General features: G+C 47.3%; 1 protein-coding gene across 2 annotated transcripts in view; it reads left to right on the forward strand.

Annotated features, from left to right (window-relative positions):
* Positions 1-26,979, forward strand: part of PALS2 (protein associated with LIN7 2, MAGUK p55 family member) — a 985,569-nt gene that overhangs the window by 518,415 nt on the left and 440,175 nt on the right. For both annotated transcript variants that reach the window (XM_086941681.1, XM_086941682.1), the window contains exon 6: positions 2,222-2,449. In XM_086941681.1, coding sequence (XP_086797807.1) covers positions 2,222-2,449 — 228 coding nt within the window. The remainder of the gene's footprint in view (positions 1-2,221; positions 2,450-26,979) is intronic.

Genomic DNA, 26,979 nt, shown 5'->3' on the forward strand with positions numbered 1-26,979 from the left:
TCTCCGGTAGGAATCCTTTTGCGAGGCACTTTAAGATTGAAATGAAAAAAAAGTTTGAAGACTCCCCCAGCATCACTCCTTGGTTCTTTCCCCTCATCCGGGCATCTGCCAGGGGCCCCACCGCGTTGCTCCCTAGGTTGTTCCACTCTTTCGTCCCTCTACGCGCGTCTCGGGAGGTGGAGATCTTTTGACCCAATAGGTCTGTGGCTTCCTCTAACTCTGTGCAGTGGAGGTGCTTGTTGTCCAACAAGAAAGCTATGCTGAAGGCCTGGGTCCATCTGTATTTTATTTGACGTTCTATCAGGGCCTCAGTGATTGTCCGAAACTGCCGTCTTCGGGCTAACGTGGCTTGTGCCACATCCTGGAAAAGTAAGCATGACATGTTCTGGAACGTTATGTTGTCATGGTCTCTCAGCTTTCTGGATGATCATTTCTTTCACTTTGAAGGAACTGAATTTAGCCAGACCATCTCTGGGCCTCCTGTTGTCTCCTTGAAGCCGCGGCCCAGCTCAGTGGACTCTCTCCAACTGGACTTTTGGGCTTCCCTCTCCCAGGACTGTGGGGAAGAGACCCACCATGAGCGCCTCTTGATCAGGGTCCTCGCAGCCCTCTTCCAGACCCCTAACCCTTATATTGTCTCTCCGGGAGCAGTGTTCAAGGTCTTCAAACTTGAGCACAGTGGCCCGCAGATGGCTGCGTAGGTCGGCGGAGACCTCCCCCTCTTCTTTAATTGCTGCTGGTGTCTTCCCCCAGGCGCCCAACTCCTCCACTGCATCCCCCCGGCAGATCCTCCCCAGGAGGGGGAGGGGGGGTAGGGGGGGAAATCTCTGCTAGGTGCAACACGCGCTTCGCACCAGAAACTCACCTCCGCCCCTCTTCACCTCCTGGGCGAATGGTGGCTTCTGTTTTGCAGGACCTTGCTAATTGCTGGTCACCCCCTCGTTCACGGTATGAGCAGTGTCCGCATTACTGGTATGCGTCGGCCGGACAGGGCTGCCATTTTGGGCTTTTCCACGACGCGCAGGCCTCACTGCATCGAGCCACCGGCAACAACTCTTTGGCAGTAAGCAGGAACACCTGACGCCACCCGGCGGTCTCGCTGCTCAGCTCAAAACATTACTTTATTTAAAAAGCAAACACAGAAATGGTGGTCTGCTGTCCCTAGCAGGCCACCATCCTTGTGATTGAAGCCCATTCCCAGTGGGTCTCAAATCCCTACCTGCCTCATGAAGATTCATGAGGCAGGTAATTTGTGACCACATTGGGAATTGCGAAATGTGTCTGAGACGCATTAGTACATACCGTTTTGCGACTCGCAAAAAAAATCACAATTTACGGCCCTCAAAACGGAATGGTAGTACATATGGTCCTAAGATCCTTACGTGAAAGAGGAACGAGCGTTTGAAAAGAAGGAAGAGTATGTGATGTTTGCACTTTGTTTAATATGCCTATGCTACATTTGTCATGAAGAGGTAAGTTAAAATCTATTTTTCTTAACCACACCCAGGAGTCCCACTTCTTAAAATGGAAGGGATCATTATGTCTGCAGGCATAGACCAAGACACTAAGAAATATAACGCAACAGCTAAGTAGAGTAGCTTTTTCTTGCTTGTATATCAAGGTGAAAAGGCTAAACCTGGCCAGTTGAAGTAAACTGGGAAGGCATGGGAGGGTGAGATTCCAGTAGCAGACTTGAGAATGGTGGGGACAGTATGGTATAGTGGGATAGGCGATTTATCGTCATGCACACTGATACATGGAGGGAATCTGACACCTATGGTGGTGGTAGTGGGGGGTAAAATTGGGAAGTGGGAGGAGGTTGAAAGGACGAGGGTGCCTTGTGATTTCAGTTTTGGAGTCTACTTCTGGTCTGTGGGCTACTTACAGTGTGGTCACAGAAATGGCTGTGCTTCTGCTCATTGAACTAGTTGGATCGATGAACATGCTAATGTTAAAAAGGTTAGTGTTAGAGGCCAAAAATACTCAGTGGTATAGGTGTGGCTACAAGACAGACCTTTTAGTCCCGGATGCCTTCCCTAATTTGAACATGAAAAGTTGTGATCCTATACTAGACAACTTGTAACTAAAGCTTAAAGATGGCTCCTTGTGTATGTTTTGCTTGGAAGGTTGAAGTTGGATGAAAAAGACACTGTTTACTAACGATTGATGATCCATTTGTTGTTATTCCTCCGAGGATATAATTAATTTTTTTCTTTTCAAGGGTGTAACTTTCAGGGTGGAAAACAGTGATTTAGTAATAGCTCGAATTCTTCATGGAGGAATGATTGATCGACAAGGACTTCTTCATGTTGGAGACATTATTAAAGAAGTCAATGGACATGAAGTGGGAAACAGTCCAAAGGAACTGCAAGAATTATTAAAAAGTATTAGTGGTAGTGTTACTTTGAAGATTTTGCCTAGCTACCGAGATTCAGTAGTTCTCCAGCAGGTCAGTATTTCCATATTGTTATCTGAAGTAATTTATCAAAACATGTTCATCTTAGATTTTATTTTGTATAAAGTGACATCTTTGATTTACATGCCAGTAGTATTTTTATTATGACCACTTCCTCCTGCATCTCGCTCATTTATGTTCTTAAATGCTGGGAAAACGCTACTTTGGTGTACTTTATTGTGATTTTTTTTGGCCACTTAAAAAAAAAAAAGATATATATATATATGGTGGGGAATTGGAGTTCTTTCTCAAGGGATTTTCTCTGAGTCACTCTAATATTAACACCATCAGTGCTGCAGCAATTCATCCAGGATGCTGCACTTTCTTGAATCCCATTGTTCATGACGCTGAGCTTGTCAAGAGCACACGAGCAGTGTACTGCATGACGAGCTGAGCTTGTCATGAGCATCGAAGGGGTTAATAAATGGCAGTACATTGATGCACATCTGTGGGATTGTTTAAATAACACAATGTCAAATGAATACTTTAAAATAAGCCCACTAATACAGTATCCCCCCTTAAAAAAAGAAAATGAAAAAAAAAGGTAAACAATCCGCCAATTTGATCATAACAGAATATCTGGCTGTGCTATATTAAAGGTTTTCCTTTAAAAAAAAGAATCAAGACCTGTCTTAATAATAACAAACACTGTGAAGCATTCAAAACAGACCCTGCCCGCTTTAGCATCTTTGAGACTTTTTGTCCCACCAAACACCAGCACAGTGGCAGGCCATTTAGTCATTTGGAGAAATGGAAAGATAATGATTAACTAAAATTACTTACCAGTAACTTTTCTTCTTCATCGTGGGATTCTTCTATTCTTAAACATTAAACTAAAGTAGCATGCTAGCAGGGCTTTAAATGTGCAATTTGGCTATAATGTATTTGTCCTCTCAGTTGTCTCAAGAGTTTTCTGCTGTGGACAAAGAATATTTGGTCTTAAGGCCTCTTCCCTCGCCAGTTCTGGACAGAAGTAGGTCGAGGAGCAGACTGAAAGTCTTGAACCAAAGCAGACTGGATCTGTGGTGAAGTCTTATTGATGGACTGAAGCACCTGAGAATATGCATCTCCCTCACATGCTGAGATTGATTCTCTCTTCTTCAGTTGGCAGTGAAGGGTCTGGTGATGAGAGATGGTAACAATCCTCTTCGAAACATATGAGAACTAGCTCTCTTGAAGAAACCTTGAGTTACTGGGACATGTGGTATGTTGAGGGGTGTTTTGACATAGAATCTGACGAATCTGATAGAGACATCTAACTGCAGAATCCTTACCTTTGAACTTCCAGGTGTCAGGCTGGATCCGGAAGATTTTTGATAGCAGTACCCCTGCCTGCTGATAGGTGGGGTTGGTCGACTCTGTGTGATGTCGCAGGTGTCGTGTTTGTTGTCACCATGAAGTCCGCGTCATCAGTGTAACTACCACTCCGGTGCTCTGACGTCAGTTCTTTTCTTTCCGTTCCAGCCAATACTGATCCATTAAAGAGAGCTACCCCTTGTAACTTTTTAACAGAGTTTTTTCGACCTTTTGGTGTGTAGGAAAGTCCAGTTGGAAATGGAGTTCAAGTCGCGCAGCGCCTGTCACTGCACCATGTCGGTAACGGACCCCCATCTTGTGTGTCTCTGGTGCCTGGAGCTCGACCACGACACAGTCGTGCTCCGATTGCCGGGCCATGGTGCCGAAGGCTATGAGGGTGCGGTCCCTGAAGCGGCTCGTGGCCTGGAACTCACCGTGGAGGTCGCCTTGTCGATCTCGCTCCTGATCACGGTCTCAGTCGAGAGGAAGGTCCAAGCACCATTCCGGGGGCTTGAAGTCCTCTTCGTCGAAGTTGTCAGGTAAGAGGCACCACAAGAAGCACAAGAAGTTGAAACATGCTTTGACTTCGCCACGTATCGTGACGGAGGAGCCTCAGCGTTCTAGGCCCCATTCCGCGGAACGAGCACCTGGGTCGACTCTGCATTTACCTTTTCGGGGGCAGGAGTGACTCCCGCCCAACCTTAGGAGTTTTACGACGCTATGTGCTCTGTGTTTGGCGCGCCTTCTGGCCTTGCAGGCCCAGGTGAAGGAGAGCCTGCGGACCCTGCGCTTTCGGCTCCAGCCCGGCACCACAGCCTCCTTTCGGGCCTGTTCCTGCGCCAGTCGCACCTCCACAGCGACCTTCCTTGCCCCCCCATCCAACACAGAGGTCTCCGGTGCCTCCAGTGCCCGCAGGGTCCCCCTCCCCTATCCTCATTTCAGACGATATACAGCTGGTCTGGCGTCCACCGACTCAGAGGTCATCGCCGACAGAGCTGTACAGCTTTATACCGTCTAACCAGCCCCTTTCTGAGAAATTAGGATTTGACGAAGAGGATTGGGAGGGAGAGCAGGATCCCTTAGAATTCCTGCAGTCCCAGGACATGGACTTGTATGAGGAGCTGAGTGATGCCAGTGGCCTGGACACCTCCCCAGATTCTGGCATGCTGTCTCCCCCTCACCTGGCTACAGAGGGGGCATTGTTTGCTATGGTGGTGTATAGGTTCTTGACCTGCAGCTTCCTACAGTGGTGGTCAAGACGAATGTTGATGGAGATCCTGCAGCCTGATGTCTCCTCATTGGAACCCTTGCTGCCCTTTAACAGGGCCTTAACCGACGTTCTTCTGGGCGCACCTGGTCCAAACCCAGTACAGGGGCTCCTGTGAACAGAACGATTGTCTACCGCCATCGCCCTGCACCAGGCGACCCAGTTCTCCTCACTGCCGCCCCACCCCCCAAAGCTTGGTGGTCCAGTCTTCCACTTCCTGTGGCACGTTCCCTTCCACTCCTCTGGACAGGGAATCCAAACGGCTGGAGACTTTTGGGAAGAAAAGTTCTCTTCCACCAGCCTCGCATTGCAGTCGGTGAACACTGGATGATTTTTGGGCTGTTATTCCCATTCTGTATGGAACATGGTTGCTCAGGTGCTGTCTACCGTTTCGCTTTGGCTTGGACATGACGGCACTCGCTGGGCAGAGCGATTTCTTCGGTGGCCATCAGGCGTTACGCCTGGCTGAGGCCCTCTGGCTTTTTGGGAGATGTCTAGGCAAGCCTCATGGACTTGCCTTTTGATGGCTCCTGTCTCTTCGGTGACCAGTCTGACGCAGCGCTTGAGCACTTCAAGAATTCGTGGGCTACAGCCAAATCCTTGGGCCTCAGTACTACAACCCGGCTTGTCTCTGCTTTTTGCTCCTTTCGTGGCTACCATATTGTAGCCAGTGGGTTCTGCGAGTTTAGCAACTTCTGCAGGCAGTGGCTCATCCCTCTAGGCCAGAAGTCGAGCCAAGCCACCATCCCCTTCCTCCACTGCAAAACCTTCCTAATCTGGTCCTTCAGGGTCACATGCGTCCATTGAGTGGCGCAACATCACCTTGGATAGGTGAGTGTTGCAGATAGTCCGAAGAGGATACTACCCCTCCCTCTATGCCTCCAACTCAAGATCGGCTGATGGAGGATCATCTCGAGCTACTCCGCGAGGAAGTCAAGGTATCTCTTGGACAAGGGGGCTATAGAGAGGGTTCCTGAGCCAGAAATAGGCTGTGGTTGCTATTCCTGCTATTTCTTGGTGGCAAACGATGACGGAGGCCTCCGTTCTATCATCTTCCTCAGAGCCCTCATCTACTTCCTCAAGAAGGAGAAATTCAAGCTGCTCACTCTGGCTTAGGTACTGCCTGCCCTAGACCCGGACAACTTGACTGTAGCGTTGGACTTGCAGGACGCCTATTTCCACATTCCCGTGCTGCCGGGCCATCATCGCCTTCTGCGGTTTACAGTGGGCCAGGAGCTCTTTCAGGTTGCTGTGTTCCCCTTTGGCCTCACCAGTGACCCACGGGTGTTCACCAAGGTGATGGCGCTGGTCGCAGCTCATCTGCGTAGATCAGTGGTTTCAGTCTTCCCCTATCTCGACGATTGATTGTTGAAGGCGGGCTCATCCCAGGCGTTGTCTCCCATTATCAGACTATGGTGAACCTCTTGCATTTGATGAGGTTCACTATCAACATGCCGAAGTCACACCGGACTCTCTCCGATGCTCCCGGTCATCGGAGCAGTTCTGGACACAGTGCAGTTTCAGGCAAATGCTCTCAAGCAGCGAGCCCAGGATTTTCGGGCTATGATACCGATATTTCAGTCTTTATCCTGGATTTCGGTGAGAATGACTGAGGCTGCTGGGCCTCATGGCCTCCTGCATCCCTCTTGTGGACCATGCCAAATGGCATTTGCAATTGGACCTGAAGTTCCAATGGGCGCAGCATCGGGGCAGTCTCACCGACCTGGTTCCGATCTCAGAGGACATAGGACACTGTGCAAGACCTGCAGTGGTGGCTATCAAAATGCGATTGGGTCAGAGGCAGACCCCTCTCCCTTCTCCATCCAAACCACACAGTAGTGACTGATGCAGATTCGGGCGATCTGGCTGGCACTAAAAGCCTTCTTGCCGTCCAGCAAGGGGACGCTAGTTCAGTTGTTAACGGACAACATGACCGCCATTTGGTACTGCAAGAAGCAAAGCAGGGTGGGGTAGTGGACCCTGTGTCAAGAGGCTTTGAGTCTCTGGACTTGGCTGGAACAGAAGGGCATTGCCCTGGTGGTTCAGCATCTGGCCGGTTCTTTGAACGCCAGAGCGGAGGAATTCAGCTGAAGGTGCCTAGCGGATCATGAGTGGCATCTCCATCCGGAGGTGGTGCAAGGACTCTTTCAGTAGTGGGGAGAGCCTTGGTTAGATCTGTTCGCCTCTGTTGAGAACGCGCAATGTCAGCAGTTATGCATGCTGGAATTTCCAAGCAGCTCTGTCTGCAACAGTTTTAGTCATGAGTGGAGCTCCGGCCTCCCGTACGCCTTTCTGCCCACACCACTCCTACCCAGAGTGCTGAAGAGGATCAGGAGCGATCCAGTGGAAGTCATTCTTGTGGCTCTAGACTGCGCATGGAGAGTCTGGTATCCCGATCGTCTGGCAATGAGCATCGATCCTCCGATCATGCTGCCAATTTGCGAAGATCTCCTGTCGCAGCATCAAGGGAGGGTTCTCCACCCAAACCTGTCCACTCTCCGCCTCCTTGAGTAGAGATTGAGCAGCAAAAGCTGACCGCTTTCGACCTTTCTCCCGAAGGCGGTGAGGTTGCAGCCCGGCGTTCCTCCGCGAAGTCTGTGTATGCCAGCCGATGGTCTAGCTTTTGTAAATATTGTACAGACTGGCCTATTGACCGCCCCCCCCCCCCCCCCCCCCCCCTGTCTGCATCTTTATCTGATATCCTCCTGTTCATACTTTCCTTGGCCCAGTAGAGCTCTGCTCTGGGCACCTTGAAGGGCTATCTTTCGGCCCTTTCCCCTTTTCTTCGGCTGCCTGATCAGCCTTCTCTTTTCAAATCCCCTCTGGTGCAGATATTCTTGAAGGGGTTAACCCACTCGTTTCCCCTTCACTGTTTAATATGCCACAGAGGGACCTTAATTTGGCACTCCCCTTTCTGATGTGTGCACCGTTTGAACCGCTGCACAACTGCGCTCAACGGCTGCTCACCATCAAAACGGCCTTCTGATGGCAACAACCTCTGCCAGGAGGATGAATGAACTGCAGGCACTGTCATCACAGCCTCCTTACCTGACGGCCTTTCCGGATAAAGTGGTGCTCTGCACAAGGGCATCTTTTCTAACTAAGGTGGTAACACTCTTTCAAATGGGGCAGTTGGTTACTCTTCCCACCTTCTATGCACCTCTGCACCCTTCTAAGGAAGAGGAGCGTCTACATCTTCTGGACCCAAAAAAAGCGTCATCGTTCCACCTCTATCAAACCAAAGAGTTTCGGATGTATGACCAACTCTTTATAGTGTACGTGGTTGCAAAGAAAGGGCGTGCTGCCCAAAAGAGGACTATATCCCGCTGAGTTATCCTCTGTATTAAAATCTTTACACCTTAGCGAAGAAAGATCCTCCTGAAGTGTTTAGAGCTCATTCTACCAGGGCCAAAGTATCCACCACAGCTCTCCAGTGTGGGGTTACATTTTCTGAAATCTGCCAAGCAGCCACGTAGGCACACGTTTGCCAGACACTACTTCCTGGTTTCCCAGGTTTGCAGAGAAGGCCTGTTTGGTCAATCTGTTTTACAGGACTTCCTGATCTAAACCTTTTCACAGTCCCTCCTCCAGGGGTGGTGTTGCTTGGGTATCTGATTAAAGGTAAGGACTCTGCGGCTAGATGTCTCTATCCGATGAACAAGTGACTTACCTTCGGTAACACTTCATCCGGTAAAGACCTGATGTAGACGCAGATTCCTTACTGACCCACCCATCCTCCCCACACTGCGGATTGGTTCTAGTGTCGAAGGCCATTTCCTTTCAGGGCCCTAGTTGCCTTTTGTAACACACCACAGTCAGCCACTTCATTGCTCTGCCCTTCTGGTGTGGAAAGTTGTGAAAAGTACTGATGTCCGCGATCCAGAGTGGCGGTTAAATTGACGATGCGGACGTCATGACGACGATAAACACGACGCCTACGACGTCACACGGAGTACCACCTACTGACGCGCAGGGCTACTGCTATCAAAAACCTTCTGGATCCAGCCTGACGCCTGGATGTTCAAAGGTAAGGAATCTGTGGCTTGATATGTCTCTACCAGGTAAGGTGTTACAGACGGTAAGTAACTTGTCCTTAAGATTCTTAGACTATAATAGGTATAAGCATAGTTCAGTGTTTAGATTATCACATCTTCAGCTATGACGGAATCAACATTAAGCTGGAGTGGCGGCAACTTAGATAAACTGTCCCCATCCCCCAAGAAGTGGTTTTATGGGAGGCAGAAAGAGATGAAGTCAGAACCCTCTGCCTCTTCTGTGGAAGCAGATGTGTCTGAAGAGGCTCGCCCCTTTGCCGTTTCTCCACCCGCCTAGAGGGTCAGGCCCACACGAGGGTCAAAACCAGCATAGCATTCTTTGTTAATTGGGTCTGCCGATCTGTGGAGAATCTGCAGGTCAGTTTAAAAAAAAAAACAAAAAAAAACAGGATGTCTCCAGCCATTTATAAAGGGGCTTGCATAGTAAATGTTATGGTGAGTGGGCGAATGGTCCCTCTCCCCAAGCCTCCAAGAGGCCCCGGGGACCCATCCCTTGGGGCCGTATTTATAATTAAGTGGAGGGGGCAAGTACCCCCACCGTCCCGTGCCTCAGATACTGTGGGGTCCCCATCCCCTGGAACTGTTCATTAAACATTAATAGAGTGGGGCATGCGGTCCCCCCACACCCCTCCCCACCCTCGAGTTATGAATAGGTCCTGTTGACAAATATGCCTATATGACTGCAGAGTCCCCGGGACCAAATCCTTGGGATACTGCTTTTTCTACCTGGAAAATGGGGACATACCCACCCGCACCCAGCCAGGCAGAAAACACATCTTTGTTCTTGCTCAAGTGGGAACAGAGTGGAGTTAGTGGCTCCCGTCCAGGCTGGAGAAAGGGAAAATGGCTCAGGCTCCCACCAGCACCACAGTGAGTGCTGGCTGGGGAGCTGGCTGTGGCCTTGGGGCTCTCCCTGATGCAAATGTACAGGTTGATGTAGGTGCCCCAGGTGGGCACCTATGTACGGATTTAAAAAGGGGCTGTGGCCAGCTCCCGCAACGGTGGTGGCTGGGGGGCTTGGGGCGCCCCCAAGGCCCAACATAAAACAAGCTGTGAGTGCCCCAGATGGTTACCGGAGCACCCCAAAAAAGTATTTTCAAAAACACAAAGAATAATAATGGAGTGGCATAAACCTCTCATTTGTTATTCACTATTCTGTACAAGGAGTGCCCAATAATGCCCTAAGAGGACTTTTTAATAATAGTTTTAGACCTTGGTGTTCCACCTAGAAGGGGCAAGGGCATCACTAAGCATTTTCTCTAATGTTGTGGGGTTTGCTGGCAGTGCAGCGGCCCCAGTAACCTTAGAAAAAAACACATCAAGTCTCCTGGGTCAATAAATCCTTGACCCTAGGAGAGCTTACCATATTTGTTTTAACCCCTTCGCAGTGGGGGTAATTTCCCCGAGGTGAGGGGGGGGAGGGGCCGCGCGCGGCAGTGCTCATGACGAGTCCAGCTCGTCATGCTGCCCGGTGGAGCTTGGCTCATGACGAGCTGGACTCGTCATGACTCCGCCCACTCCAATAGAACACCCGCACAGGCGTGGAATCCGCCGCGCAGGGGAGTGCCACGGCGGTTATGACGAGCCCAGCTCGGGATTCTAAAGTTCTTTAAAGGCCATTAATTCAGTGTAGAGCACTATTGTCATGCAGGCGTATGTGCTTTGTACATTGAAAGCCCTTAGATGCACCTACATAAAATTTCACCAGTTGCTTTTTACTGACCAATGATGTGGATAGCTTCACTGAGCAACTTCTTGGATTTGAAACTTCTTTGGTTTTGTTTTCCTCTGTTGGTGCTTCTTTGGTAGATCAAACGCCAGCGCTCTTGCCAATACATGCCATGTCACTGCTCATTTAAAGCTGTAGTTCCACCTAATGTCTGCATTTCTTTTGGTAAAAGTATTTGATGCTCTTATGCGGTCTGTACTACAATCGGTATAAAATCCCTCTGAGATCTGGTTTGAATGCAGATCTGAGGTATCTTATCTTCCAGGAATTGCTGGATTTCATTATCAGAAAGAAAAGTTGAAAAGTGAATGCAGAGGTTCAAAGTGGATATCTTGCTGAGCACCCTTTCTACCAGTGAGGCAGGAAGCACACCGTCTAGGGACCCACCTTGATGGGAAGTTAGCTTCACCGGCTGTATGGAAGTGCTAAGAGTAACTCAGAAGAGAATAACTATGTGTTCACTTGGTCAATTTTACAAGACACCTGCAGTGTTTGAGCATAATCTAGTCAGATTCTATGGAAAAGATTGACAAGCATTCAGGAACTGGGGACACTTTAGGCATCAAGCCATCAACTGCTACAGAGACCTTTGTACAGTTGAATCATGTCCATCTTTCTTGTCCCGTTGCTCAGGACTGCAGTGCTATTGCTCTGTGATATCTAGAAGGTTCTATTTTTGGTTGTAGTGCTGCTATGAAGAGGCTGAACATGTTCCTGACCCTTGCTGTGAGTCAGATGACCCAGTCTGTCAGCAGCGGGATTTCTATTGAAAAGCAGAGCCTGTTTTTTGATGTGGGTATTTGTTGTTGTACTCCTAGCTTGACGAGGCATGTCCATCCTGTTTCTTCTCTGCTACAGTTGAGCCTTTCTATCTCTTAATGTAGCAGGCAGTTGAGAGGGAGAAAGGCTGCTGAGTTGAGTGAATGAAGGGCATTGTCAAATAGGCATTGTCAAATAAGGAAGTTAAATAGGTATGCCTCACACAGGGGACAAGTGTTCTGCTGCACCCCTTTCCCAAGCCTTTCCACAGAAAGATGCTACTACTGTAGGCTTGCAGTGACAGCCCTTGAGACTCTGTCCACATTGACTTTGCATCCTTTTTGGGAAAGTGGCAGCATTTATGCAGGAATGCAGACCTCAGCCCATCCACCAACTCTGTTATGTAGCCCTACATTTGCAGAAGTTCAGGAGATTGGCTAGGCATTATGCACTGCAAGCTGCCTTGCTGTCTCTGGAAATCGGATACCCTACATCCAAGCACATCCAAACTCCTTTCTCGTCGAACTATCCAGATCAGTCAGTTTTGCCGTGGCTTTATCTGCAGACATGCAGTAGGGGACAAAATAAACTCTACTATTCTACTGGTCTCTTGGTGAATTGTGGTAATGCAAACACCACAGTGAAGTAGGGACTGCACTTGAAGCATGAGCTTAATCATTACAGACTCGAGAGGTGGCATTTAAATTCCTGCTTAACTAAGTAATTTATATTTTAACTTTTTATCTGCACCCTCAAGATTTGTGAACTACGGTATTATAAATTCTTGCCATCTGCGAGGTGTGGCTCACTGGTTAGAGGCGGCAGACCCGGAGGCTGAGAACGGCCCGGGACCAGGGTTCGATTCCCGACGCGGCAGGGTCGAGGACCAGGGTCAGCGGACTGATAATTCTCGCCTCGGTGCCCACTTTGGGCAGTGATCACACTCGGTAACTCTGGGCATTAAGCTTGCCTCATCGCTACAACGGCCCCCCACAGACGCCGGGGATGCCTGGCTTCACCTTGGAGATACCCAGCATGGGACCATCTCACAGGGAAAGCCAGGACGGGTTCCCCAGCGGTCATTCGCGCCAGGATACTCCGGTAGAATTGAGCGCGCTACAAAACACCTTACATTTACATTTACATTTACATCTGGTGCTCTGTTTTTTTCTTAGAGCCAGCGATATGCATTCTTTAAAATGGTCGTGACGCTTAAAGGCAGTGATGCTGACTAAGTTACAGCTAATATTGCAGTTGCTAGATGGTTTACCCATCAGCACAGGAAGTGACATCACTGGATCTCTCATTATCCTCCAGCACTTGAAAGACATCACTGGATTTCTCATCATCCATCTGCACAGGCAGTGACACCACTGGTTCCATGCTAAACCTACCTTTAAAAGAAGAAGCCAAGCAAGTGGACTTCATTTCTCATCACCCATCAGCACAGAAAGTGACATTATTGGATTTCCCATCATCCATCTGCACAGAACGTGACATCACTGGATCCCCGCCCATGGCATCCGACACTCCTCCCGATACAAGGACATACTTAATGGCAGCTGTAACTATGAACCGTGTAGATGGCATGCCACTCGAAGGCCCATCTGCGCCCGCTGCACGCCTGGTCGCACCCTGTCACAGCAACCCTTGTTCACCCTCTAGCCACTGCTACCCCGCTTCGCTTCTCTGTTCTCCCGCCCCCCTTTTGCCCTTACCACACAACAAGGAAGGAGTGTTCACATGCACCTCCTGCTACTTCTCATGTTCTATCCAACACCTCAGTCCCACCGCTCCTGCTCCAACAGCACCCTACTCACTCCCACAAACCAAACCAGCCACCCGCTTACAGACTAAACATGGCCTATCTATGTCCATTTTAAGAAAATGATCTAATGTTGAAACACAGCCAAACAGCTGGCAGCACCCTCTAGAACATTCCCAGCAGAGGCAGGTTCCCTCAGATTTTCACCGCACGTCGTGTGCAAGGGAGTCTCCCTGAGTGTCACTCAGTTTTTCTCCGCTTCTGGAATTCTACAGTCTTGACATCATATCTGACAAGATGGTCCTTTTCCGTCCATGTTAATCCTGTGGCAGGAAACGGGTCCAAGTGGATGATCCACATAAGGAGCGCATATATTGCCTCCATCCAAAACATGAGGTGAAGGAATGCAAGATCTGCCACATCTTTACATCTAAAACCCTCAAGGATAGAGACAGAAGGATGATGCTGTGGCTTAAAGCCACTGAGCATCAGACAATTTTGTCTGATGAGAGCTGGAAATCCTCCACATCTCACAAAAGGGCCAGGTCTAGAGACAGTTCCTCTGGAGAAGGTAGGAAACACCATGGACCTTCCCATGGCTCTAAAGGCTCTAAAAGGAGAAAGGAGCGAAGCACTCCTCTGAGCCTACATTGACTGTGCCTTCCAAGCCGTCCAGAACGGACAAAGACCACTCAAGAGCCTCCTCCTCAGACCCTGTGAGGCAGAAATCTCACAAAAATCCACAGTTGTCGACGCTTCCACACTCGTCGACGACATGAAGTGTAACATCGGCACCATCGACAACAACCGTGAGGACTACGGCGATACTAGCTCCTATATTGTGAATGAGAATTTCTCCCTCTTAGAGCCCGTTAACATTGGGATAGTCAATGACGACAGTCAACGAAGAAATCATCCACGAAGATGCCGTCGGCAACGATACCTCCAATGAGTGATTCGTCGGCGTGTGCCCCATCAACGAGCACTTTGTCACCGACCACCACGTCAGCGATTCTACCATCGACCACACAGTCAACGAGGGAATCTGCCTTTCCGGCTACAATTATCCCATCAACGCCACCGACAACTATGGTTACTTGGGTAATGAAAGTGACAAACTTTGTCCCACAATTGCTGACTACAGTAAGGTGTTGATCCCATCACATCTCCTAGAAATAAAGGACTCTGATTAAGATGATGATGATGGTGTTTTCGATACACCTCAAAGTCTATCAGAGCTGCACATAAAATGTCAGCAAGAAGAAGATTATCATGACTAAATACTATCAACAGAGGTATTATCATCAGTGTGGTTTTCAACCAGAGCCGTGTCCCAGAGACATGGCCCACGTACCACCTTCTCTGATATAAGACCTGCAGGCGATGTTGGTGGATTACAGAGAGTGGTGTCCGCCACGTGAAGTGGGGCCTGACAGACCAATTTCTCAGACGAATCTGCCAGGTATGCCAGTTTTGCCACCTCTAGTCACACCTGTTATTTCTCCTTGCCTGTTACCAAGAAGCACTGACGCCGGGAATGCTTCTGCTTCGGATGAAGACTGGTAAAAGGGTGCGTTCCCGGATCTTGCCTCTGCATCAGACCCTTGGGAGCACTACATCATTCCAAATTCCTTCCCTCCTCCAAACTTACCATCAGATTCTCCCCCTAAGGACATTGAAGGATCTCACAATCTGATGACGAGGCCATTCACCGGGTTTAATTTGCCAATGATGGTCACACAGACCGATTGCTTCCTATACGACTTTAAGGAGACACCAGAGTGGGCTCCATACCCATCATAGACTATATTTGGCAAAAAGGTATCAAAATAATGAAAACCCCATCCACCGTACCTGTGGTTCTCCCTTGTATTAAAAAAAAGTATAGGGCTCTGGAGGACTCTCCTTCCTGCCTTATAGGACATCCCAGGCCAGACTCTGTAATCTCACAAGGGGCGCAAAGGAGAGCCAAGAACCCTGGCACCCCAATCACTACTCCACCTTATAAGGAGGGACAGAGGATGGACATTCTTGGAAAGCGCTTTTCCACTATGCCGCAGTTACTATCAGGACAGCTAATGCATTAGCCATCATCCCCCACTATGACCTCTAAATGTGGTCAGATATGGGAGCTCTGTTGGATCTTATACCAGAGGATAGAAGACAGGAGGCAATAAAAATTCTGCTGGAAGGAAAACGGGTAGCATTGGAAACCATTGACTGTGCCCTTGACGTAGCCAACTCTGGCTTTCGACAGTTGACAGGAGCCGCCGTGCTCCGAAAACCGAGATAGCTGAAGGTGACAACCTTTAGGCCGGAGGTGCAGACAAAAATTCTGGATATGGCTTTCAACAGGGAAAGCACATCAACAAGGCGCTTTTGGCAATCAAAACGGATACAGACACAGCAAAATCATTAGGCACACTGCAATACCATAAAGTGCCATTCAGAGGGGTTAGAGGACGAGGCTTTACCTCATATAAAGGAAATTACCAGAGAAACCAACAGAACCAGTCTAACCTGCCTCAATACTGGCAGAGATATAACCCCCCAGCTTACTTTTAGCCTTCGACAGTTGGATTCTCTCGCCAAGGGGGGCGCCAAAGAACGCCTTTGCAAGGTCGTGACTAACCGTAAACAATGATCTTGTCCGGGTACCAGCTTCCTTACCCTCCCAACCTGTGGGTGCGAACATTTCCAACGATGTGCAGCAGTGGCGCAGTATAACAGATCAGTGGGTGCTAGACCTAATCGCCTGACACCCTGGAATTCACTCAACGCCCGCTAAATACTCCACCAAGAAGAGCCCCCTCCTCATCATTTACCGCGCAGACAAGCTCTGGCCATGCTCTCCGAAGGAGCAATATAAGAAGTCTCTTTATCTCAAAGAGGGAAAGGTTTCTATTCCCGATTTTTCTTGATAAGAAAGAAATCAGGAGAATCGAGACCAGTACTGGATCTCGGAGGTCTCAACAAGTTCTTCAGGAAACAGATGTTTAGAATTGTAACACTCTCCGTGATTCTACGTCATCAAAACAAAGGAGACCGCATGACCATGACATGGAAAAAGCATATCTTAATTTTCCTATCCTTCAGAAACATCACAGATTTCTGAGATTTACGATGGCTGGTAATCACTACCAATTTAAAGTACTCCCCTTTTGGCCTCCAGTCGGCTCCAAGGATCTTTATCAAATGCCTTGCACCGGTAGAAGCACCCCTTCCATCTCAAGTTCTCCAGGTATTACCTGGACGACTGGCTGCTCAAAGCCCCAACAGCACTGAGAGCCAAGCAGACTACAAGTGCCTGCCTTCAGTTGTTTTGTACTCTAGGCCTCACAATAAACAAGGAAAAATCTTACCTTCTTGCCAGTCAGGTTATATCGTTTCTGAGAGCGACAATGGACACCATCCACTGCAAAGCTTTCCTATCACATGAGGGGAAGATACGATTACAGCACTGAGCAAGAAATATGTCAAAGGAAGGGTCTGTTTCAGTCCAGACATTTAAATCGCTCCTAGAAATGTGTTCATCAGCTATAGATCTAGTGCCACTAGCCAAGCTCAAAATGAGGCCTTTTCAGGAAGAGCTGCAGAAGCAATGGCTGCAGACCTTGGGCTCCTTGGACGAAACAATAAAGATCACAACAAGCATGAAAGAAGCCCTGCAATGGTGGTTTCACAAACCAAATCTCCCAAAGGGTCTTACTTTCCTCCATCCCAGAATTCATCTTAACCACAGACGCCTTTATGGATGGATGAGTCCATCTACAGGAATTTCAAATCCAGACAAAATTGTCCAGCGTACAAAAGCTGCAGCACATTAACAACTTGGAGATAAAGCCATCTTTCTATCTCTTCAAGCGTTCTTGCCAAGGATAGCAGGTTCCTCCATGCAGATTTGTATGGACAATACAATCAGCATGTACTATGTCCACAAGCAAGGAGGAAGCAGGTCCAGCACAATATCGCAGGAAGCGCAAGAGCTGTTGGAATGGACGACCCAACATGAAATCCCGCTCAGAGCCGAGCATATCCAAGGGCTGCACAATACTCTGGCAGATATGCTAAGCAGTACGCAGTCCACTTGTCACGAATGGGAATTGGAACAGTGCCAGGTCGACAAGGTGATTTGGACACCAGGAAAGCCAGCTTTAGACATGTTTGCCACAAGAGAGAACACCAGTCTTATGCCAGCAGGGTCATGGGAATGCTCTTTTAATGTGAAGGTCAGGGATATATAGTTACTGTGCTGACCAATATGAGAATGGAAGGCGGCCTTCTCATTCTCATAGCACCATGATAGTCAACAGTACTAGGCGTATTAAAAATGCGGTGTACAGCTCCCCCCCCTGCCCCTCTCCCCCCCTCGCCCCAAAATGTAGTGGGAAATTAGTGTGGAGTAGAGACTGCATCTCAGAAGAAGACCTTGCGATTTGGAGATCAAACGTCTCCTTTGCAGATGTTAAGGCCCTATCCTTCTGGAACAATAAGGATTTCAGTCTGCTCAAATCATAATAAAGAGCATACAAAAGCTTTATTGAAGGCCAAAGCGTTGCCTCTGTAACTGTGCGGACAGATGGAAACAATACTTGTGGGCAACAATTCATGACTGCAGATACCGTTACCAGATAGGCAGGGCCCGATTTCATGCCACAGCAGCTCTGACCGTTCAACATCAAAAAACTCAGATTTGAGAGATCTGAAAGCTGAACGGATCACAGCAGCTGGAGAACCCTCCAGTTAACAGAACAAATTTGCCATGGACCAATTGCATGCACCATGAAGTGGAACTTCCCTACATACCAAGGAATGCCCTAAAGTGCTCTCGCAGTCAGTTCCACTGAGAAAAACTTCAGTCTCCTCATTCCTACAGCGGTATCTGAAATGTAAGATCCACGACTCTTGCAGAAGTCCTTCGGGCGCCTTAAAATCTGCCTACTTGATGGTGTTGTAAACAGTATTGGAAGTGAAATGTTGAAATTGGCAGAGAAATGAACCTGTGTATTATTCAGTCTGCTGAAGATAGTTCTGCAACAATAAATGGTAATCTCTCCTACTTCTCTATGTGTAACACAGTGTAGATTGCGTCCTTTCTTGGCATAATTATTTGCTTTTTTGTTCAGTTATAAGTAAAAAACAAGCTAGTGGCATTAAGGTGTTGCATGGGATGTGACCGGCACAAAGTGTCTGAAGAGTCCAGGTTAGTAATGTGATTTATGTAATCTATAACTGCCCGTGTTTTAAAGAGGACATGTCACTGTTCATGATGTCTATTACAGATGACAGAATGTTACCCAGAGAGTACATCCTAGTGGACAATGTAGACACGCCCTTATCAGCTACTACTAACGCCTTTTCTAAATTTGCCCTGGGAATTACATATAGTCTCTCAGCAGCTTCCTGCTCTGAAACCCTTCCACACTTTGTCTATTGCATACAAGAAACGCTTTTGATGTGGTTTTCATGGACCTAAGAAAAAATGTCAAGTAGTCCCATGTCATCAGAAGTAAGGGGAAAGCGTGGTTTCACCTGAGACAATGTTGAGGTTTTTAGCCGATCTAGGCATAAATTCCCAGCACAGTAAGTTGGTACCACCCCTGATTGCTGTATCTGTGCGTAACGCAGGTCAGGCAAACTGATCATAAACCCTTTGTTGTCGCCTAGGAAACATGCCTGACATCAGTTAGTATCCAACGGCCAAACTAACCATCCCACATGATTTGATGCCGAAGAATTGTATGAACCGTTTCAAAGCGTGGTGTCTAATGTTTCCTCTGTGTAATTTGTGAACCGTTGCCAGCAAAACGTGCAAAAGTGGGAATGTTTGTTGTATTCAGATCTTTTATCTTAGCCAGGCCAAGACAAGACATGTTTGCTGCACACTTTTGTTCAGGAAAATCAGTTGATGTGGTATTAGCCATACTCTAAATAAAGCCTTGTTCACTGCCAACCTTTAGTACCCCAAATAGTTATCTGACAGAGACATCTAGCTGTAGATTACTTAACTTTTTTCAGCAGTACCTCTGTACGCCGGGTGACGGCGTTGCATGGCTCTGCTCTGACATGGTCCATGGATGTGACGTCAATAGAACCATATAAGTCCCTCCCGGCACGCTGTTGTCGGTTTTCTTCTTTTCTGCACTGCAATGCAGATCCAGGAGAAGCGGTTCCTTTGGCCTATTTTGGTTTTTGGCCTTACTGACGGCAATGCCTTTGGGCTTTAAATCATATGACACCTGTACGTGGCAGATGTCCGCAACGGATCCACACGTGATTTGTATATGGTGTTTGGGCGAGCACCACGACTCCATTGAGTTCAACACCTGTCGGCGGCTGAAGCAGAAGTCCCTGCGGGAACGTAGGATGAAATTGTTGTCCGCCCGGATGTGTCGCTCGTAGTCTGAGCGTCTTCGGTCTCCTTCTTGACATGATACTCCTGTTCGGGGCAGGTCACGAGGTCATCTCAAGGACAACGCTTGCCTTCCTCCGGTAAGCTCAAGAGGAAGTCACGAAAGCAGTCGGTCTCACGTAGTTATGACGCGGGGGTTTATGGTTCCTAGTCTTTCCTGGACACGGCCCGCCTTCCCACCATTTCCTAGTGTTGCAGCGACTATAGCCTAGATAGAAGCCTATTACCAGGCTTTGCACACCATCTTTGGGGCGACCCCTCTCCCTGGCTGCTTTTGCGCCCCACAGAGGTGGTAGGGACTCTAATTGGGCGCTCGCTGGTGGGCTAACCCTCAGCGTTAATGGAGTACCCTGACTCCGGCGTGGCGGCACCGCCTGTGGGGCCTCCCATACAAACGTCAGTCCACCTCCTGCATCAGGCGACAGCCCGGTGCAGCTCCCTGGGATGACGTCTGATGTGGCCGCCGCAAGGGACTTGTCTCCGAGTCGACGCTGTCCCAACCTGCAGTCTCCCATCGCGGTGGATATAGAGTCGATGCCGATCGATGGAGCCTCCTTTGACGTTCTCCCTTCCTACTCCTTTTTAAATGGAGGATGAGGCCCCTGGGGGTTACCCCCCACCACCCCCCCACCGCCCCCCCAGCATTGATTGAGCGTTGATGTGGAGCAATTGCAGGTCCTTGGACATCCTCGGACTGAAGGGCCTTTGGTATTTTGGTGGACGTGTTAGCCTGCAACGGTCCCCTAACTATGATTTACTGTGAACCCCATGACTGGCGACGCAGGCTAGTGCTGCATTTGCAACAATCGTTCGTAAAGCTGCTAACCTTTTACAGTTACAGCCTCCTCCTATCTCTCTGCCCTCCGATCCCTTGTGGGAACCCCTCCACCAGGGCAACGTGGATGTCGAGCCCTTGCTACCTTTTGGTGAGTCGTTGTACGACATTCTTCTAGGGACCTGGGCGATGCCCTTCTCGGGGGACCCAGTGGAACGTGCTATCGTACATTTTAACTGCCTGGCTTCAGATGACCCAGTCTGTTTGTCCCTACACCCTAGGGCTCAAGGGCTAATAGTCCAGACAGCTTCGCTGCCTTTGTCCTCTCCTCCGATGCTTCTACCACTAGGGAATCTTGATGGTTGGAAGCATGTGGTCAGCAAATGTTTGAGTCCACGAGCTCGGCCCTTCTTTCCTTGAACACGTCCTGCGTGTTTGCACGGGCTACTTTCGCCCTTTGGGACTCAGTTGAGTGCTTCCTTCCCTCCCTTCTGGAAGGCCCTTGAGCTGACCTGACTCGGATACTCCAGGATGGTCGTGAGCTGGCAAAATTTTGGACACCACTGATTCTGTGGGTCTGGCCATGGCCAGGTCAGTTGCTCTGCATCGCCATGCTTGGCTGGGTGATGGCAGTTTTCCAAAAAATGTTCAGGGGCGTTTTCGGGAATTGCCCATTGATGGGGCCCATCTTTTTGACAGTCATGCTGAATCAGCGTTGCATGTCTGGTTTCAAGTGAATGGCAATCTTTCTAGTCCCTTGTTGCGGACCTCTTGTTTTGTTTGCATTGGTTGCAGTATTCCTACTGCTTTTCTCTGGTGTCAGTCTCTGGGTTCAAACTGTTATTTCCCAGACAGATTGTACAGCTACGCAGCTGTTTCTGTCATTATTTTCATTCCTTTGTAAAAGAGCTAGTCTGAAGAGGCATTCCTTTGCATTTTATGGGGATGTAACATACCCTATATGGGGTATTCGTTGTTTATTGTATAGCCATTCTAACTTGCCACGGAAAGTGTCTTCCAGGGTGGTGTGAATATGATGCTCCAGGAAATGCTCATCCTTACTGTGGATCTGGCGAGGTCCTCTTCAGATTATCAATCTCCTATCTGGGGAGTTTTACTATAGTTCATGCTATACTTATAGCCATATGTTTTTCCCTTCTTCACGCTCCACCTGCTGTTGTAGGACTCCTCCTCTGGACAAGCTCACAAGGGTCGCGTAGCTCTCTTCGGAGTTTACATGTTCGTACTTTGCGATTGGTCTGTAGTTCCCTCCTGTCTGAGGAAGCTGACCCCTCCTGAATATTGTTGGGTTTGCACCATGTCTGGCTCACCCCAAGCTGTTCACGTATACCCCTTTTCTTGCCTTGGCTGTCTTTTCAAGCATTTTGCTGTGTTGCTGCCATTTTGCCTATGCTGGCTGTCTTTGCCGTTAGCCAGTGTCTGTCTCTTGTTAGCATGTTGTTCTGTTCCACTTCTGAGACAGTTTCTTTTCTTTTCCGAATCCAGTTCTGGCACGGTATGTTACCACACACTGGGCTCATTCAAAGGCAGTCCACTCTTTACTCTTTGGTGCAAGGAAGTGCTTCTGTCCTTGGTCTTCCCTCAGGTCTTGGACCCTGTCTGGTTTCTTCCTTGACTGCTGTTGGTTCTACGCCACACACGTTCATTGTCTCGGGCCTCCCTTTTCATATGCGCTTCCCAAGCAGAGGCTCATGCCGCTCTGCTCTCAGCTTCTACCAGATGTTATCCTTAGCTACTCTTTGTCCTTCATACATCTGTCTACGGTTATATGTATGTATGTGTGCGTGTGTGTGTGTGTGTGTATATATATATATATATATATATATATATATATATATATATATATATATATCTCAATGAAAATCCTCTGACCTCCACACCCACGGCGTGGCGAAAGGAGACAGACCCCACGGCTTCAGGCAAGATGTTGCTTTTATTGGAAACCTTCCTGGCGACGCGTTTCGAGTAACTAGTACTCTTGATCACACACCATTGAATGTGTCAGCCTGTTATTTTTGAATGCTTATTTTCCCTGACCCCTCCTATGGGCCACACCTCCTAAAGTGCATCACATGATTTGTTTAAAACATAGGCATAGAAAGGGTGCATATATCATAAAGAAGTAAAGAACAGACTGTTGTGGACTTTTCCATTCAGTAAAAAAAAAGTACATTTTGCCTGAAACAATGCAGATATATATATATATATATATATATATATATATATATATATATATATATATATATAATATATTGACGCTCAAAACTCCTCCTAATTGCACAGGAAGAATGCAGCACTCGCAGTCCAAGAGTCAAGCAAGAAAACTTTAATCAGGGGGAACGGGTAAGCACAGACGCGTTTCGGCGTGAGCCTTCGTCAGTGTGTCACTGGTCAGTATCATGCAACCCATTGAAATAAACAAAGTTTTAAGACATTAACATAAACATAGGACTACACCCTATTGTGGGCACCATATTGGAAGGGTGTTCTTTCCAAATAGGGAGTTAGTCTAATACATTCGTGATTGCTTTCACGTTTGAAAATAGAGCCGTGGATCGGCTAGTGTCCCATGTTATTAAGTACAATGCCTTATTTACAAGTGAACTTACAAACAAACAGTGCAAAACTCAGCAAAAAGTCATTAGACACCTTATAAGAGTGTTGGTACCCTTCATGTAGAACTCATTCATAATTCATTATTCGAATTCCGCGTGAAAAATGAGAGCTATTGTTCCATGGAATGCTAGACAGAAGGGTGCTCTTACAGATTAACGAGTCAGCAAAGGAGAAAATCTGTACATGGAATCTATACATACAGAGAAATCAAAAGGATCAAAGGGGATCAAAACGCAAAGAAGTGGCACCATCTGGTGGGTATGCAATTAGGTGGTCGTACTAGTCAGAGTAAGCCTCATACAATCTGTCATGATTTACGTTGGCTACTCCTATACATATATATGCATACTTTGCTATCTACATATCTACATATTTACATTTTTCCACACCTATGGTAACCTATCATCATCTGAAAATGAGTCAAAATTTTCAGATGAGAGTCAAAGTTCAAAGTTCCAAGTTTTCAAAATTCAGACTTTCGAAATTCAAGAATCTCGGTCGGGAACAGGATCAGGATTTAGGTAATGTGGCAAATTGTCATAGAGAACATATTGGGAAGACACATTCAGACAATACGTTCAGTACGGTAATAGTACAATTGAAATACTGTCAGACAAATGTACTTGTTATAATTGGACTGTCAGCTAATGTACCGGACTTCCCAAAGGGAGGGAAATATACTCTATCTCCTACACTTTCACTTCCCCAGAGGCATGCTAATTCCTCCCCGCTATTGAGTCCACCCGGATGTTTAGTGGAAAGATCTATAATATATCTGGACTCAAGTCTGCGGAGTCTTCTTAGTCTGTCTCCTCCTCTTACATTGGGCGGAACAATGTCCAATCCAAAGAATAGGAGTAGTTTGCGGTCTTTCCTGTGTTCTTCCGCAAAATGCCGGGCAACCGGATATGAGGTGTCTACTTTCTCGATTGCCCGTAGGTGCTCCAGGATCCTCAGTTTGAGTTCCTTGATAGTGCTGCCTATGTAGCGTAAGCCACACGGGCAGACTAAACAGTAGACCACAAACTGGGAGCTACACGTAATAAAGTGCTTGATAGGCACTTTCTTACCGGTGTCTGGAATATCAAAGGATAATACCCGTTTGCTGCCACTGCAGGCCTTGCAGTGTCCGCAAGGGTAGAAGCCCGCCATCCGCCTCAGGGAATTGGTTTTGGGTGTCTGTTTCTCTAGGTGACTAGAGACAAGCATGTCACTGAGTGACCTAGCCCTGCTAAAAGTAATTAATGGATGAACGGGTAGGTCATCTGCAAGTACATTGTCTGTTTTCAAAATATGCCAATTTTTGTTCAACATGACTTTCAGATCCCCAGCTCCCCTAGAGTATGGAGTGATGAGTCTGAATTTGCCATCTTTCTTGTTAGACTTCCTGTTCCTCCCCGTAGCAGGGTCGTTAATTGCCAAGAGTTCAGGTCTTTTCATCTTCCTCACTTTCTTGAGGGTATTTTTGAGTAAGGTGTTACCATAACCCCTCATGGAAAATCTGCTAACACATTCTGCTGCTGCTCTCTCAAAATCGGAATCCTTAGAGCAGTTCCTGCTGATTCGTAGAAGCTCTCCGTAGGGAATGCTGTTCTTGAGTTGGGTGGGATGGCTACTGCTGGCAAACAGGGTTGAGTTGCCAGCAGTGTCCTTTCTGTGCAGTGTTGTATGCACCAAGTTGTTCTCAATGTACACCTCCAGGTCCAGGTACTCCGCTCTCACCGGACTAAACGAGCCTGAGAAGTGCAGAGTGAGATCATTGTTGTTAAGAATTTTAATAAATTCTTCCGCTGAGTTCATACCTCCATCCCAAACAATAAACAAATCGTCAATGTAACGATACCAACATTTTACATGCCCTGTATCTGTGCCTGCTGTGCAGCTCCTGGGTACCCGCTCCTCCCACCAGCCAACGAAAAGGTTCGCGTAGCTGGGAGCGAAGCAGGTACCCATCGCCGTCCCTGATGTTTGTATATACAGCTGGTCCTCGAAGAGGAATATGTTGTTGGTTAAGCAGAATTCTGTAAACTCCAGGATCATTTCGTTATGGCATGCGTATTTCATTTGCCGTTGGCCCAGAGCATGCTTAATAGCTTCGAGACCCTGCCTGTGGTCAATTCGTGTATAAAGACTGGTAATGTCTAAGACCATTAGCAGGTATCCAGAGTCCCATGTTAATTGCTGGATCTTGGTCAAGAAGTCTTTAGTGTCCCTTATATAGGATTTCAACTTGATTACTAAGGGAAACAGTATATTATCCACGAAACGTGACATGCTCTCGGTCAGACTGCCAATAGATGAGATTATTGGGCGGCCTGGAGGGTTTTCCATGTCTTTGTGAAGTTTGGGGAGATGATAAAAAGTTGGTAACATGGGGGTGTGGTTCCTGAGAAAGAGATTTTCGTCCTTCCCGAGCATATTATGATTGTACCATTTTTGTACTAGAGTGTCATATCTAGTAATGCTAGTTTGATATACAGCATTCGTGCACTCCTTGTAGAAATTTGTGTCCGCAAGTTGCCTCAAAGCTTCAGTTCTATACAGGTCTCTACTTATAAGAACCACGTTCCCCCCCTTGTCCGAGGGCTTGATCACTATGGTTTCATCGCTGATCAGGCCCTTCAATGCTTGGCGTTGACATTCAGTGATATTATTTGTTAAAATTGACGGTTGTGATTTTCTGTAAGTGGTCAGGTCTCTTTTCATTGCCTCCGTAAAGACATCTATCGCGTCCCACAGTTATGTCCTGCACCTCCTTTTGGCGAACACGAATCAATGGACCAGTAGGCAGCTTGAAATAGCAGGTACGTTTTTATTTCTCCTTTCCTCTCACTCCTCGCATGACACGTTTCGGGCAACAAGTGCGCTTGATCACATAGTGAGCCTGCAGTGCGTTGTTGTTTTATACATTTGTTTTTTCAATATGCTATACCACGCGACAGTAAACAGTGAAGAAACACTCATGAAACTCTAGTATTGCGAGGCTTATTACTCTAAGACCCAAGCTGTTTTTAAATAGTAACTGAATATAATCAAACCTTATCTCAATCAAGGAAATTTTTTCAAAATGTTTATAAACTCCTTGTATACACATTGAGTTTTTGTGCCAATACTGTTTCTAGACATGTGCAATTACAGTAATACTTGGTCACATATAGATTTTATATCTTGATCTGATTATATTACAAACTGTAGATGCTTGTTGCAAATTGCAGCAGAAATGCTGGAGGAATGTGCAACATGTACAATTATTTTGTGCAAATTTCGCAATATAAAAACATCATCTAAAATATAATTATGTGCAAATTACGCAAAGAGCACCTGTGCAAAAGATACAAGCACAAGTGCAAAATCACTGCTTCAATGTAGAAAAAATGTGCAAATTATGCAAAGATGAGTGCAAACTAGCTGCCTAAATGCACAGATATTTTTCAAATTAATTCGACCCATGAGGTTGATGTTCTAGTTATGTGTTCGAAAATATCCCCAAAATGGCATCTACAGTCATTCATGCTTGTGGTTTAGAATTTAATGAGAATAATTCTCAATGATATAAGATTCATTTATTGTCTTAGAAAAGAAAGGCCCCAAGTCACACATATTCTTATTTTCATAGTCATAAAAAATATGGTGCCAAAAAAAGGAGTGTAAAGTGTCTAGCGCAAATTGTATGTGCAAGGAAGATTATCCCCATAAAGAAACATTAAAAACAATTATCTTTGTTAAGAACCGAGACAAATTGGACGGGTATATATGGTGTTAGTTATCCACATCCTAGCGGAATTTCTATATTATTTTGCAATTTGGAGAGCCAACCCCTCACAAGCCT

The sequence above is a fragment of the Lissotriton vulgaris genome, chromosome 10, assembly GCF_964263255.1.
Source record: "Lissotriton vulgaris chromosome 10, aLisVul1.2, whole genome shotgun sequence".
Classification (NCBI taxonomy): domain Eukaryota; kingdom Metazoa; phylum Chordata; class Amphibia; order Caudata; family Salamandridae; genus Lissotriton; species Lissotriton vulgaris.